Below are 17,115 nucleotides of genomic sequence, written 5' to 3' on the forward strand. Positions count from 1 at the left end.
CCAGATATCACAATAACCGAATGTAATGATCGTTTTGACACACCGTCGCACGGAACACAGTTTGACGTTGCTATCATGCATTGCGCACGCAAGCTACAGTAACTAAACTGTAGGTTGTCCTGCAATAGTAGTGTCCAAAATTAACGACGGGCTCTTAGCCAGTGTGAACAAATTTATTATGTGTACAATGTACAATGATGCTACTCTTTGCACCTTTTTGGAAAGTATCATGGGCAGTAATTACAGCATTTTATTTGAAAATACCATAGAAAGTAGCTAGGTCAAGAAAATGAAAACTACTTAAGATTTCCCTTTTTCAAACCAAGAGTGGAATATACTGCCCTGTGGGAAGGAAATCTCTAAAATTGGCGAATTCCCTGAAAACACCCAATGACTTCCCAGCATCCTTCAGTATAGCACGTTCGTAAGTAATTCAAGGAAATCATTAAGTGAAATAGCCGGTTCCAGACACCTGTTGCTTGTTCGATTTTATTTTATTTTTGTACAATTCTCTTCATTATTCTCTCCTAAACATTTTTCACCGAGTTGCTTTCGTAAAAAATGACAAAAATGTCCTTTCTATGATTTAAACGCGACGTAAACAAGAAATTTAAAAAACATTGCGACTTCAATTTGCATGTGATCGACAGCACTTGAATTGCTTTTTTGGTTGTAGCTGAGTATCCTTTAGTCAGCGTAAATTAAGCACGTTGGCAACTTATCAAGAACATGTGGATCTGTTCTACAGGTACTTTATGCTCATTAAATAAACCATACAGAGTTAAAAATTTAATTATTTGTTTGTCACTGAAATAAGGCATTTTCCATGCAACCTTACACGAGTTTCAATATTTTTCATCGTCACGAAAATCCAATTTAAGGTCGAACAACTATTCTATTTGTGAGAAAAATATACTGAATATTGCGCAAAATAGCTATTTCTTCCGTAAGTATATCTGATAAATTAACAGAATTTTTTGGCATTCAGCTTTATTTGCTTCACGAGCCGAGAAACATTTACAACAACCAAGCCAGTGTAGTTACTGACTAGTCTCTCCTGACATTCACATCACGTCACGGCAGAATCTGTTGCCGCACGCATAATAACGAAATTCTGAAAGCGGAAAATGAAATTTCTATTAATGTGTTCAGGTACAAAATGCGTTGCATGGCTTAAACTGTCAGAGGCTCGGCCTCCTTCCAGAGCGGCGGCCGTAACTGGTAGATCTAATGGATAATAATGTACGGAACAACTGCCACCTGTCCAAAAATTACCTGTTGAATTGACTCCGCAAGGTGCAATCATGAATAATTCTTTGCAATTCAACAGCTTTTGATCAGAAGCTCTGTAATTTATTAGCACCCTTACTGTCTTGATATCTACCTTGCTGCAGGTACGTGGATAGACAATTCGTACGCCGCTGAGTTGAACCAACGGGTCTTGGTTTCTGTGTATCATCTGTAATAACCTGTTTCCTAGTTCGTTTCTTCGTGAATCGGCGCCACGAAGTTCACTTTTTCGACTTATCGGACTTTTTATCTTACAAAATTAGAAGCTATTTCTATATTGAGACATCTCGGTGATAATAAACTTTAAACAGGCTGCCAGAAAGACGGCGAAACAGAAATTAGTTGATTAAGCAAAGCAAAGAATAAATAAGACGGCGAATTATCAACGAATTATCAAAGAAAACTGCAAACCCTTTTTTTAAAAAGAAACCAGGTAAAAAAAATTGATTTCAGTGTCTAAGAGGAGCGGCAAAGTCATCTTTACCTTAAGAAAGCAAAGATTGTTCAAATGACTGCGATATGACTGTATGTTAGAAAAATCCTATTCTCTCCTACGACTGGTCCATGGGGGCGTTTTCCCGAAAATTCAGTCCTAATATTGTATTTGATTAGACTCTCTTCTACTTAACTGCATCTAAAATCCGAATTGGTAGAGTTGTCATGTTTGATGGATAGTAATAAATTACTGGGCTTTAAGGAAACGGCCTTAAACATATAAAGTGAAAGCGGAAAATGCTTTTTAAAATGCCAAATAAGGATATTGAAACCTGGCAAGATAATATTGACTTAAAATTGTCACTCGCAATAGACATTTGGGAATTCGAAAAACACCTGTTGATTCTTGTATAAATTTTGGCTTTAAGATGAATAAAAGAAAACTAGACATCCAAAAATACTAAAAAAATTTAAAAAGGGACATAAAGAGAAAAATGGAGGAACTGGCTTCAGAGTGCCAGTGTAATAGAACTTTGACGAAGTTATAGTTTTAAAAGAAGTAAAACGATTTTGGCACGAGTGGTATCCGGATTATAAATGCGGTGAACTTTCTTCAGTACTTGTGTTATTGTGTCTTTGCTTTTGTTGTGGGTATTCGAACACATTGGCCAAGTATTAAACTTGGCTTTGAAATTTGGAACCCCCGATGATGATTTCACATTCGATGGCACGCGCCATCTGTAAAGACACACTTCTTTTCAACCGGTATGGCGTCCTTGATTGTTGGGAAGTTCAATCGGTTAAACGTTTGGGGGGAAAAACGAATCGCTTTTCTTTTGTTTTTCTGCCCGTTTTCGGGGAGCAAAGCCGCCGGGTTATCTGTTTCGTCTGTTTCGGGGATTACAAAGAGTAAAATAGCCACCGCTATTACTGAAGTAACATTGTGAATTAAAGTAAAACGCGCACCGCCTTTTTTTATAAACGTGAAACACCGAAGAGCATTTCCGAAGCCTTTTGTTTTCAAGACCAATGCCGCATTCTCTAAGTTAAATTCTCGAAAAATTTTCATTCCTCGGAGAAAGAGGTCCGAGAAAAGCGCGGAGAGGAACGAAAAGTGACAGGCGAAGTGAGGCATTAAATTTACTGTAAAAAAATTTGCACCTTTTTTGTATTTTTTTGTTTCTATGACAAATGTAAAAGGCACAAAAGGCCCGGGATTTTTAAGATGATTCATTCATAGCGGAGGAGGATGACGGATCCTTTTAAGTTTGTAATTATTTTTGCATATGCATTCTAAACTGTCGACTTATGCAAATTATTTCGAGCGTGAAAGAAAAGTTGGGGTGGGGTCGCCCATTGTCAACATTTGAACCGCAGTCAATAAGCTCTCTCGACTCGCATGAGTAAGCACGGATTTCCGTGAATTTATGAGCAACAAACCGCTTAGATAACTGCTCAGTTGTTTTATAAAAGTTCAAAATCCTCGTCTATGGATGGGACAAAGTGTTGCTAGTGTTTTAACACATTTGCGTGGGAAGAATTACTGGTGGTTGAACAGATCATACCGAAAGAATTTGTAAGTCCCGAAAGTAGTAACTTGGCCTTATATGGTGTAGGCCTTGGGGGGTTGTTTTCCGTAACAACCAATCAGCGGTAAGACCGCCAATTTTCAGCCAATCACCGTCGACCAAGGGTTCGATCCAAATAGCCAGTAACTGATTCACATCGAAGAAAAGTTCTGTTCTTATCATTCGCTCGGGAAAAATTTTTGCACCAGTTATTCCGAGATGATGAACAGCAGTTTTCAATCGATGGTTTTCTACGATACGCCAGACTCACTTTCTTTGCAAGAGATGGTGGAGTGCGACAGCCGCGAAATGGATTTTAACTTGAACGATCCACTGTTTCAACTGCAAGATAACGCATTATATCAGGACGTTCAACACACGATGACAGTGAAGCAAGAAAGGCCCAGAACGGAATGTACGCCTGCAGGCGACTTGACTAACTTGCAATGGCTGCAGAGCGTTAGCATACCCATGGAGAAAAACTCGGCCACGGAGAAACAAGTCATGGTGGATCCCAACACTGCCTTACCTGTGCAGTGGCCGACTCACCAGCAACAAGTTAATATGTCCCAAGTACCGCAACTGAACGTTACGGCTGTTCCAGCTCCACAAATTTTTCAGGCACGTGCAGCGGACTCGAAGCCCAAAACGTCGCAACACGGGCCGAAAAACGGCGTTAAAGATAGCATAAAATCGCAGGATAAACCGTACCCCAAGCCGCTGTTCTCGTATTCCTGTCTTATCGCCATGGCCTTGAAGAACAGTGATTCAGGCACACTCCCCGTCAGTGAAATTTACAAGTTCATGATGTAAGTTTCATTTGGCGCTTAAATGGACCATGTCAATTTCATAAATTTATATTTCGTGCGCGAACTGAGGTTTGATATTTTGCTTTATTTTGCGTTGTACAGGGGCAAGTTTCCGTATTTTAAGACCGCTCCCGATGGCTGGAAGGTGAGTGGTAATGTATTTATCGAATCCATTCTTCGCATGGCCGGTACCTGCGAAGTTTGAATTTAAAAACATTTGCTCCATAGGTAGTAACGGCTCACGCTACACACATTCGTCGGCGAAAAGTAAAAAATATTCCACAAAATTTGACCATCTTTTCGGTTTTTTTCGATAAAGTGATTAGATCTTCGGAAGTTATGGGCTAACTTTGAAAACTTTACTTTCGTTATCTCAACGGTTTCCTGCAACTCCGCACTTGAATGGTTTTCCTCGCAGCATTACAATGGCTTCCGAACAGCTGACTTCGAATCGTTTGCAAAATTCTCGTTTTTTTTCCTCAAAGAAATCAGCTCTTCTTTTTGCTTATTTGCCATTAAAGCGAAAACTCGTATTAAAACCAGAAATAGGTGATATGGGAGAATTTCGTTGCGTTTTATTTTCTTATTTCTTCATGACAGCTCGTGATATTCGTGTTTACTAAATCGGATGTAACACAATGGATTTAATGGACGAATAGGAAGTGTTGCGAGCGAACTTCTTAATATTTTGTTCGTTCGATCGTTGATTCTATTTGAGGTTAAGTTTCCGAATCGAATGAATCAAGACATGGTAATAAATTGCTAACGAAATCGCGAACAAAAGAGTATGTCAAAATGGGTATTCAAAACAACGTTCATGTCATAGATAATTCGCGAATTGATTTCACACGAGGCTTGCGGAAAGACCTGATCTTCATTTTCCAATCTTTCTGAACAGCCCTTTCAGGGAAAACAATCGCAACTTCGCCTTCGTTAACTTTAGCACAGAAAATATTTTCGAGATTTTTCATGATAGAAAGAGGCAGATATCGTAGTCATGCTCAATTCGAATAGTAAGTTACAGCCAAGGGTGGGGCATGATTTTTATATACGGGAGGTCGCATGACAATTGCATACGAATTCTTTAGTCTTTTTGCGAAAACTTCGTATTTTCGAACTTTTCTTGCTTAAATTATCGCGCATTTTGTTCCCTTAATGTCGAAGGCACCAGACCGAGGGTATAGCAACAAACTCCACCCGGTATGTTAAGACTTCGGCTTTCTTTAGCTATAATTTTAAAATTTTCGGTTCAACGATTTCATTCTCTTTTACGAGACACGAAAACAAATCAAACCGATTTTATTAAAAGAAGGTTTCGCCAGAAGTGAAAACAAGGAATTCGTGCAATCCAAAAAAATATATATTTCTCCCCAAATAAGTTGTTTCTTTTTTAAGGTTTCCTTTCGTTACAACAGGTGGTTGATGTTTTGAATAATTTATGTCATTCTAATTAAGGTCTGTATTCCAAGAAGATGCTGCATATTAAATTTTGAATTCCTTTTTCCAATTTTCTTCCTTCACTCAAAAGGAAAAAAAGAAATCATAAAATCGACAGACAATAAAATAATCATGGCGTTTTTAAAGAATTTAGCCTCATGATATATTTTAAATCTATCATTTGTAGAGCAATAAGGTGGTTGATTGTCGAAAACCTATTTATATTTCTCTAGAATTAAAGCTTTGTCTTGTCGACTCTATAATTTTTCTAGCATTTAGATATTTTCTGTGAATACTAGTTTTCCACAAAACTTGGATTTCTTTGTGTTAAAAGCTAAGTGAGAATTTTATCACAGGGATTGTGAAACATTTAATTCAAATCCATTTTGTAGCAAATACACTTCAGTGAGCACTTCCTAAATGTAAATTTATCCCTTTGAATCCTTTATTACAATGAATTCTTCCTTGCACAATGAATTTATTCAGTTCATTCTGAAAGCAATCTTTTTAACTTTTTTTTAAAATTGAAACATTAAAAATAGTGAAGTGTAGTTGCTGTATAGTATTTGAAAGACATACTTCCAAAATTATTATCTAAGGTGTAAGGTGAAAAATCTTCAACAAGTTCATGCTGGTAGCAAAATTGTTGTGGGAAGAGCTTCTTTATGAAAAAAATATTTCAGCCCAACTGCCTGTTAATATCTATCTTGTGGTAGTACCAAGTTGTTATATTTTCATAAATTCATACACTGAAGGTTATTCAATGCGAGGTTAACAAAATACTCCAAATTAATTTGCGAGACATAAATATGTCAAATTATTTTTGTAACATATCTCAGCAATTGAAATATATGACACTCAATTTTTTCTCTAAAGATGTTATTAATCTACATTCATCAGCACATCAATAATAAATAACTTTCATTACCACACCTCATTCTACAGTGATTTGGAGACTTCTCACATTTATTTGGAGTACTAAAATAAACTAGCCAAGATGAGTTAAGTTTGTCCATTTTTCTTAATATCAGTGTTCTTTTTAGTGGTACAAATGAAGGCAAATACACTCTTAGCCACAGAAGTGGGTTTCACGACATTATATTACCAAAAAGCTTTTGTCTTAAAAAAGTTCTAATTCTAAATATTTTGATATGCAAATGAAGAAGGACTAAACTTTTTGCACCATTTTTCAATTCAGTTATTTAAATATTTGCTGATTTTTGATTGAAATGGTTCAGTTTTCTCTTCAATGAAAACTATATCATCCTAGCCATAGTTCTTCATACCATGGCATTTGTACATATCTTTTTTGACGTTGATCTGTTGTTCTGTCTGTTAACCACATTCTGGACAATAATTATGAATAACAGGCTGTTTAGTCTGATGGAACATATTTGCAAGGACAATGCTTTGACACTGCCTAGTGAATACTTATTAACACCTACATTCTTGCTAGCAAGCAGAACAAACCAGGTCCTCACAACCAGGAAGTTAACAGTCTGTCCCAGAAAATCTCTTTCAAACTAGATCAGCTTCTCAGAAAGCCTTGTTAATTGCCCATATTATAATATTGATGGATAAGGTAGAAAAGGGAACAAACGTGTCTTAACTTACATAAAATGTCTGGTAAATAAGAAAAACTGAAACTAGACTACCATGTAGTAGCCTGAAAAGTGACATTTCTTGCTTTTACTTCTATAGGCTGGTGTTAATGATACCACATTTTTCTTATATTATTAATTCAAAATGTCAACTACTTAGCGCATTTAATGGTCAAAAACTTTTCATAAGAATAAATACATCAAGAGCTCGATGACTTATACATACACAAATTTCCTAAGAACTTGTGGCTTTGAAAGGATTTTATTTTAACAATTGACTGGATCAATGCATTTTTGCCAAGGACAAACTTATGAGCTATAAAAAATAAATTTTGAAAAGCTACCACTCAAAATAAGCAGTCAATATAAATTTAGAATACAGTAATAATTTAGTTCTAAATTTGCCCATCAATTAGGTTTAAGTCCATCCCTCATCACATTAATTTTGTTCTTATAGTGTAACAATAATAATATTGTTCTAAGTAGGTATAAATTTTAACAATGTATTTTATTCATTTCCAGAATTCTGTTCGGCACAACCTCTCATTAAACAAGGCATTCTGCAAGTTGGAGAGACCTCAGGGTGCCTCACAGAGAAAAGGATGTCTGTGGTCACTTAAGCCAGAGAGACGTGAACAGATGGATAAAGAGATCAGAAAGTGGAAGAAGAAGCATACAGAAGCTATCAGAGCCAGCATGGCAAATCCAGGTGATTAGTTAATGTTATGATGTCATGGCTGAATTCTGTAATGAGCAAGATAAAAGGAATCCTGTGTTCTGATTGGCTAAGGGTGGATTTCCACTGTCGCATAATTTAAACATTCGTACGCACATAACATTTCTGTGCATAAATAAAATAGAGACAAGGTATAAAAGACCACACATAAACTTGCCTCTATTTTATTTATGTGCATATGCACATAAAAATTTCACGACAGTGGAAATCCACCTTTACTGACTGGGCAAGATGCGCCTATCTTGCCATCCCAGGATTTACCGTTTTTGTTGTGCAAGAAAAAGTCCTCTTTTGGCTATAATAAATTATAATAAATCATTTATTGACCAAGCTTATTCAGTCAAGGTGGTTGGGTAATCATAATGGCCTCTTTCTTTTTTGCAACATTAAAAGGGAAAAAAAAACTTAGCCAAGATACATATCCAGCATCTTGATCTCATTAATCAATAATGCATAGAGCTGATATCATTTTGGAGTGTGGAGTATTGGTGAAGGATGGGTGGGGATGTGGGATAATCACGGCAAATAAACCTAAAATACCAAGAAATTAACGGTTACTTCAATCTGCTGTTAACGGATTTGTAGATTTGTATTCTGAGTGTTTTTGTTTTGTATTCATTTCATTCTCAGAAGAACTGTCCATTTCAAATGATGACCTAGACAGCTCTCCTGAACAGATCCTGTCCCAAACAGAAAACTGTGAGGATATAGCAGCAGCTGATGCGGCAAAGGAACTCTTTGGCAATGACTTGATTCAGGAAATTCAACAAAATGACGTCCTTGACTGGGATGACATTATTTCTCAAAGTACAGAGCTACCGATTGATCCTACACTTAGCACTTGCACAACTTTACCAATGTCGACAACACATCTCAATGGAATGCAGGGATGTGACACTATAACCACTACAGTAGAAATGGATAACTCAGCACAATATTTTGTAAACAGCGATGGGCAGGATTTTGACATCCCTTTACCATACAGCATGTCACACTACTATGGTATGCAACCTCAACAACATATCAATGTAGGATTTTGATTTAAGTGACAGATATTTAGCTAGGAGTTTGAAAAACAAATTTCTTTAATGTACAGAGAATAGAATAACAATGCCAGAACCCTGGAACATGAGAAAGAATGGTTGTTTTTTAATGAATTGCAGCAAGGTCAAAAAAAGTTTTTAATTTATTAAGCAATATTGTCCGGCTTCGTTAAGTTCCATTCCTGTTTGCAGTGAGCAATCTAAATTATAAGTCTGTGGATCTTTTCAATAAAAGCTTAACTTTGTAGGTTGCTGCCTTCATTTTAGTTCAACTGAATTAGTTCTCAAGGGAAAAGCAGGTAAAGGAGAATGATGTAATATTAACAACACTACATTAACCCTTTATATTCCAAGAGCAACAAACATCCATTTTCTCCTGTTATTATCATTAGACCAATCGAGGGAAAAGGCTGTGAGAAGTGATAAAATGATCACCAAAGGAAAAATGCTCTGATCTTCTATCAAATTCTCCCAACTATTTCTGTTAAGAAATGTATAGAGATCAGTCGGGAGAATTTGCATGTAGGTAGCGTTGGCGTAAAGGGTTAATAAATGTGATACCCCATACTCCAGCTTAAGAATCTGCAAGTTTAGCTAGATCTTTTGGCGTATAGATATCAAATATTTCATTGCCCTCATATTCGTATTTTTTTCTTAGGGTAGTTGTTTTTTAAAAGTGACTGTGGTCTGCAGTTAATATCTTCATCACAAAATTGTTACACCAATGACTGCATGCTATGCAAAAACAACGTTGCAATATTATTTCAAAGTTTTGGTATTTAAGTTTTAATTTTATGGTTTTGCTTTATGCAGAACTGATCAGTGGTAGTTAAAACATAATTGTTGGTGGCAAAGTATTTCTTTTTGGGCTTAAAAGTGAGGTTAGTTGTCTTCTGATGTAGGTCAGATTGTAAACTCAAAGTTTACTAGACTAGTTATTTTAACCATCCATCTTTGTTGAATGTTGCCAATATGATTCCCCTATCTAGGAAATAAAACTGTCAGTATTGAACAGTCTTCTAACAGTGTTTAGTTCACTTGGTGACACTGAGGTCAATTGAACCAATCTCATTCAGTCTACCAATAAATTTTTAAGTAATTTATTAGAAAATTAAGTATTCAATCATTGTACATGTTCACAATTTTTTCGCAAAATAGAGATTACTCTCACAAAATACCGAGCAAAACACATAGTGGCACTCACTTTGCAAAGGAACTCCATTTTTGTAAAATAACCATCTACTTCAGAATCACTAGGATTTAAAATAGTATTTGTAAATACATATTATCAATTTAAGTTCTGCTTGGTCATTTGTTGTTTAGCTGTAAAAATGTCTTTCACTATTGATTAGGTCAATCATCTGTGCTCGTGAATTCTTAAAAGCTAATTACGTTAAGAGCTATAACAATCAGTTTTAAGTTACAGTGAAAAGTAATGATTATAATATTATTATTATAATATATGGCTAATGTACAACTTGTAAATAAGATCATTTCAGTGGTGTGCTATTGTATTTCAGATTTATAAATTGCTGGAGTATGTAGAACATTATTATTTGTATTGCAAAAAGCAAATGTGCTTTATTGCAGCTAATAAAGGAAACCTCAGGAACTTAATATTGGTTGAGTCTCATTTTATTTAATTTCAATAATTGTGCGACTGGATGATAAGCCCCCCTTTCAACAAAAAGGCGTTAAAAAAAAGGCCCAGATATGGGTAGTGCTTTTGATTAGTCATGCTGCATGGGAAATTTGCTCAAACCAATCAGAAGTGCTGCCCAGATCTAGGTAGTGACGTGTCATCAGTATGGAATTTCTGCACTTGTTTCTCAGACGTCATTCCATGGGGAAACCATTAGTGGCATCATGAAATGTCAGCTGTTTTCTCGGCTACTGAAAAAACAAAATGGTCTTTTAAAGAAATGTATGATACTAAACCCTTAAAATTTAAAAAAAGGATCATACAGTGAGTCAAAAAGTTAGTGAAAAAGTGAGTCAAAAAGTTCTTTGAAGTTGATTTTTGTATTTAGCATGATGTTTTTTTTTGTACTGTACAACCCAGTTTCCATGACTGCTATGATTGTTGTGATAGCTAAAAAAGATAGTTCAGCAATCACAGCCTGTGTACAGACCCCCGTCCCCTCTGACCTCTTTGAAGCCTAAAGCATTTTATGATGGCTAAAGAACCTTTCAATAAAGATTTCAGTTTCTTGTCTCCAAAATCTCTGAATCTGAAAAGCTACATGCATGTAGTTGTCTGTGAATGTGATGATTTTCTGGTTGCCTGCTATGTTTTGACGAAAGGCCCTAAAGCCAATCAAAATCCATCATTAACATGCTGTAGCCAACTATGAGGATTAGCCAATCAAATCATTTTCCACACATTCTAGGAAAAATCAAGGGACCTCCACACACGACTAGCAACGGTGAATCACAGATACCCCTTCTCTGATTTTTCTTTCTATCACTGCGACCACTACACTTGGTGAATAGTGGTTTCCATATGATTGCTATGATCCAGGGATCACAGTGATTATAGTGATCATATGTACCTTTTCCACTTTGCATTCTAGTTCTTTATAATTTTGGAGAACTGATACTATCATCTTTGCGAAATCAAATAAGCTCCCCCTCTCAAATAACTCCCCCATCCCTATTAAGGCCCCCTCAAATGTGTTTGAAATATATAAGCCCCCTCAGAGGATTTACAGTATTAATGTTCCCCCAAAATGCTTTACAAAATTAATGTAGTATCCTGGAATTGGTAGTTCACAGCCACTGCCAAACTTTGATTCTAACATTTCTTAAAAAAGAAGAAACCATTGTTGCCTCACTTTAACATCTCCCTCTCTCTCCACTCGAATGTTCAAAATGGAACTGCAGGCGAAGTGATCAAAGGGCTTTGGAAAAAATGGTTGTTGGTTACCATCACCCATTTCATGAAGTGATCTAGGTTGGAATCAGCTTCTACATCAGTAATAAAAAAATTAAAATTTTGCTGTTTACAGTTACTTATATCTTCTCAAGATTCTAATAGCCAGTAAGATAATTTTTAGTGGGTTACTTTTTTTTTATCTAAATTGATTAAAAATAACCAAATTTACAACATAAGCAAGACAAAATTGATGCTAAAAAATAATGACGTTTTGGAGTTGTCATGACACCATTATCAAGTTCAAAATGATCAGAATAAACTGTGAGATCATGAAAATCTAATATTAATATTAATTTTTTCTCTCTTATACATTACTTAATTTCTGCTCAAACTGAATTACCAGAGACCCTACTATAAACCCCTAACCCAGACTGCAGTTGTTCCGATTGACATCGTATCTGCTGGCGTAAAGGTTTGACTTCAAATGGAAATATACTAGTGAAATGTGGATCAAGCTTGTCATAGTTATATCTAAACACTGTTACTCTTAATTTGTACTAAAACACTGATAATTTATTGCGGAGTAAAAAAGTGTTGGTGACATGACAAAGAAGATCACCTAGACATTATACTGAGTGGTCTCAAGTTGGTAGAATTACAGGTATAGGCCACACCTGTAACATTTTGATGCAAAATTACAATGTGCCTTATATCTGTCACAGAAGGGAATAATAATTACACTATGCTGTCAGCAAGTTGCAAGAAAAATTTGAGTTTGCTTCCTCATCTGCATCAGCAACATCATCAATGTGGGACAGCTGTACATAAATAGTACCAGCTAGCATAATTTGTATACTAATACCAATACAAAGATGATATAAAACATGTTTTAATATAAAAAGGTAAGGAAAAGATGTCTAGAAATAATTTCTTTCAAAACAACAATGGCATAGTCCAAAGAAGAGTCTAAATCCTCTGGTTAGTTTTACCAGTTCCAAAGAAATTCTTTACAATTAAAACTTGACAAATACCCACTCCAATGAGAGCAATACTTTGTATAAGTGACCACCAAAAAACCCTGCTTGAGCTTCTACTGACAATAGCATGACTCTTGAAATTCTTTTTAGTCAAGTAGGCCTGGTAATGCTGTGCTTTCTCAAGTGTGTCTTTGATATTTGCAAGGGTATTCTGTCAATGAAAGAGAGTGAGAAAGAATTAAGTCACACATATAATTATTACAATAATTATCTTGATAACACAAAGTTGGAAATTGAGTAATTTTCAATTTACAGTGGACAAAAACCTTGTACCAGAATAATATAATTCATTTTTACATTTTGCAAGGGCTATAGATATAATAATTTTAGTTATGCGTTATGACACCAAAGACTATTCCTCATGGGAGCCCAAGAAAAAAATTGTCAAATTGCAAAAGAATCGTGAAAACTCACTGTAAGATGTCATTTTCTGAAATTTGACGTTCATTTTCCCGGGATCTCATGCGAAATTTTCTTTGGTGTTATTACAGATAACTAATTACATCTATAGCTCTTGAAAAATGTTAAAAAGTATTCAATATTGTGTAAATTATTCTCGTACAAGGTTTTTGTCCACTGAAAATTAAAATATTATTACTCAATTAGCTGATGGACTTTGTCCATATTATATTCATAAATATGAGTTTTAAAGTTTAAAATAATTCACAAAAAGGAAACAGAGGAAATCTGCTTGAAGGACATGAATGGACTGCCATTTAAAACTGATTACCAAAGGACTCTGCAAACTATAACTCCAACTGATTTTTTTTTCAAAACTTACTGATCATTTTTAAGGGTTCTTAATATGACCCCCATCAAGGCAGTGCATTATTGGATAGCAAGACAGCCTCTGAAATTGGTCCAAAAAAGAACCCCTGCCCCACTCACTTGGGCTGGGCTGGAGAGCTCACAGATAGTGTCTAGCCCATTAATTTTGAGAGTGTGTTTGAGAGTGCTCTAAAAAGTTATCATGTTAGAAAGTTATCTATACAGTATCTTATAGCCTGCGAGCAAGCTTTCAGGGGCATTCTGGTGGCGGGGCAGGAAAAGGAAGAAGAGCAAGCAACTATGTCTCTAGAATTTGAAATCCGCCTCCAATTCCCCTGGGGCTCTCCATCAACTGAGCTGTGCAATTTCCAATCATGAGAGTGAAGCAGAAATGAGCAAAAATGTCCGCAATAATAATGAAAAACATGTGAAAGATCAATCAGCCAATCAGCATTTCACATCCAATTCCAGAGACGTTGTTGCAAGTTCTCCTTTCTTTTCCCACCCAACTGCCAGACTGCCACAGGGAGCTTGCTCGCAGGCTTTGTATCTAAGGGCTTTTTTAAGTACCTTTTCGCTTCTTAATGTCATCTTGCTTGTGCAATTTTGACACAACTGATAATTTTTATATAACTTTTGTTTTGCTAGAGCTCACAACAAATATGACAAAGATTTCACATGTTTTCAAAACTTGATTTAACCTTGCAACACTAGAAGAAAATTTTACTAGCCTCATAAATAATAACAAATGTTTATGCACGGCTTCTTTTTATGGTCATGATTCTAGCTTCAAAGGCAACTCATATATACCATTTCCTGACTTAACTGAACTTGACAATTGTTTGACTGTGGGCAAAATATTGATAGCAATTAATGCACACAGACTTGTACATCTTTTTTACAGATATGTTCTAGTTTACTGACTTACAGTGTGTATTTTCTGGCAATAAAGACAATGTTATTTTGAGGCCAAAATTTTGAAAAACAAAATAGGCATGGACCTTTGAATTAGCACCTAACCCTTGACTAAAATTTAATAATTCCCCCCCCCCCCCCCACCCCCCATGATTAAATTCAAGCATTTACTCCCGGCGAAGTCAATTGAACGAAATCGAACCAAAAATCAATCAAACTCAATCGAACCCAATTGGTTGGATTGTTGTTCGACTGGTTTGGTCATCGAACATGATCAAACTGGAACTTTTTGGTGAGTTTGATCACCGAACTCAATCGACACGATTAGTTCAATTGTGTTTGGCAGAAAGACAAAATGCATCCAGTTTCAATTGAATCGGAAATATCTCCCTCCACTATATACGTGAAGCAGTTTGAAATAAAAAATAATTGAATTAACTAAAATCTTTGTTGTTAAAGTGATTCAAAATAGATCAATTCACAATTAATACTGGGAAGCATGAATGGCCCAATTAAACAATGTAAAATTCCTTCCCGAAACAATACCACCCAGAGATATTCTTAGGATACTAGCCAAACCGTCTTTGACAAAGTTTCGATTAGAAAAGGACACCGTAACTCGATCTGAACACACGCAAAAACGTAGAGCATTTTCAAAATAGTCATTACTAGCACTACCGGCTCATTACTAGCCTGCATAGCAGTAGGTGCTTGGAAGTATTTGGACACAAGAAAGAAGGGGCGCACGAGAGGGAGACACACGAGGAGAGGCTGTATCCCTTACCCGCCCCGTTCTTTCTTGCACCCACTACTCCTACCCACTACGCCTTGTTTGAAACCAGATGAAACTGGTTTTATGTTCGATTGTTGCAGAGTTCGATTTCCGCACGTTTGATTGTCTTCAATAGGAAAATTTTGGGGTGAGTTCCATTGGGTTCAATAAATATTACTGAACGCTCAATTGACTACGCCGGGTTTACTGTAAAGAGATATAGACACTACAAGAAGCTGACGGGCTAAAAATAACATACCCTAATGCTCTCTATTTGCAATTCAGTACCGTCAAAGTCACCTTCTTCTAATGACTTGACCCAGGAATCCTCATCAGAAGTATCGAGACCTAAGTCCACATACACAACTTTCTGTGCCAGAGTACTGAATGAATTATCAAAGCAGAATGAGTAGACACCAGGTTCACTTGTTACAATACTATGCACCTCGTCTCCTTTCTTTTCATCATTCACTAGCACAACTCCATTGGGTGATACTACTTGAAAGCTAATGTCCATTTCTCCACCTCCTTCAACAACCTTGATATTAAAACAAGTCAAAGGTTATAGAGTGAAAACTGGCTAAGTTGACCCCATATTAAGCTGTCTCCCTATATATATCTTCCCTGCTTTCTGTAACACAAACCTGTATTTGGGAGAAACCTATCTTAAGCTAACACAAGCTTGCTGTAGTCCTGAAGAGTCCACCAAATACAAGTGTCTCAGAGTTAAACCTTTTAAGGCAAAAAAATATAAACTTGATCTCTAAGGAACATTCCTAATGATGAATAAGTAATTAGAGTCACAGTATATAAATTGAAATGTATAGTATGTGTGTGCATGAGATTTCTGTAGTTACTGGTATATAAAAATTAATAACCGTGTAAAACTCTTTCAAATTTTAAAGAGAATACAGGATAAGTAGCAATATTCTGTTTCCTATCTCCCTCTTCCTTTTTAGGTCATAATTGTGCAAGAGATTAATTAAATACCAAAGTCAGCTGGGTGTAAAATAATATTGAAGGGATTTGGCTTGGTAATGTATTAGTGATGACAATTAGGTCAATTCACGGGAAATTTAAGAATATATATTACCTCTGAACATGCTACCTTCAACCACATTAGAATAATGCGCATAATACAAAAAAAATATATTGCTGAGCCTATTCTAAAGCTAACACAGAAACTCTGATTTTAAAGAAAATATTGAACTTTAGTTTTAACCAAATCAGTGAATAGCAATTTTCGCACTTTTTGATTGGCTCCCGTAACTTGGAATATCCTTAGCTATTCACTGTTTTGTGACCCAAGCCAAGATGGCGTCTTGTTTCGAGGCATTTTGAACAGGATAAACAAAATCTTCAAATTGATGGATCGTTCTCTGTGCCCTACAGGATGCATTTGATGAATTATTTGGGGTCTTTGGGGATTTTTATGCATCAGGGAGGCAACACGCCAAGGTGACAAAATCACTGAAAATTAATTAGAATTAATTGTAAGGATTCTAAATTAATGTAAAGTATCGTAATATTGTTTGTGTGTCCGAAATAAATAAATAAAAAAAACTTGGCCCACAAAAAAAAAAATCACTGAGTAATTTATTGTAGTTTAATCAGACAAAAACAAACATAAAACTAGAACTGGAACTGGATCAGATGATGGCAACAGTGCTTGAACAACGCCGAGAAAGGGTTGGAACTGATAAAAATGATATATCCTACTCACTGCTTTATCTCAGGCGTGAATTTTTGAACTTAATACTTATTCAACAGAATTATTGAATGAGGCTGAGTATGAAATGAGGCCAAAGCCCCGAGATGGATAATAGCAT

The 17,115-nt window shown here is 35.9% G+C and overlaps 2 protein-coding genes across 3 annotated transcripts in view; one reads left to right on the forward strand and one right to left on the reverse strand.

The window, feature by feature from the left end:
- The first annotated feature begins 3,439 nt into the window (after nt 1-3,439).
- LOC140929087 (uncharacterized) lies at nt 3,440-11,276 on the forward strand. 2 transcript variants are annotated; one of them, XM_073378938.1, is made up of 4 exons: nt 3,440-4,102; nt 4,205-4,247; nt 7,663-7,849; nt 8,510-11,276. In XM_073378938.1, the coding sequence occupies exons 1-4, from the start codon at nt 3,513-3,515 to the stop codon at nt 8,914-8,916; spliced, it is 1,227 nt and encodes a 408-aa protein (XP_073235039.1). In that variant the 5' UTR covers nt 3,440-3,512; the 3' UTR covers nt 8,917-11,276. The 2 variants fall into 2 exon arrangements, with proteins under 2 accessions (XP_073235039.1, XP_073235038.1); XM_073378937.1 differs by having other exon boundaries at nt 3,441-4,102; nt 8,507-10,572.
- Nucleotides 11,277-12,667: 1,391 nt separating this feature from the next.
- LOC140929088 (transmembrane emp24 domain-containing protein 5-like) overlaps nt 12,668-17,115 on the reverse strand; it is a 5,980-nt gene continuing 1,532 nt past the window's right edge. Inside the window, exons 2-3 of the mRNA XM_073378939.1 lie at nt 15,546-15,824; nt 12,668-12,982 (exon numbers count right to left, since the gene is read on the reverse strand). Coding sequence (XP_073235040.1) covers nt 12,761-12,982; nt 15,546-15,824 — 501 coding nt within the window. The 3' untranslated portion in view covers nt 12,668-12,760. The remainder of the gene's footprint in view (nt 12,983-15,545; nt 15,825-17,115) is intronic.

This window comes from Porites lutea, chromosome 2 (genome assembly GCF_958299795.1).
Source record: "Porites lutea chromosome 2, jaPorLute2.1, whole genome shotgun sequence".
Taxonomy (NCBI): Eukaryota; Metazoa; Cnidaria; class Anthozoa; order Scleractinia; family Poritidae; genus Porites; species Porites lutea.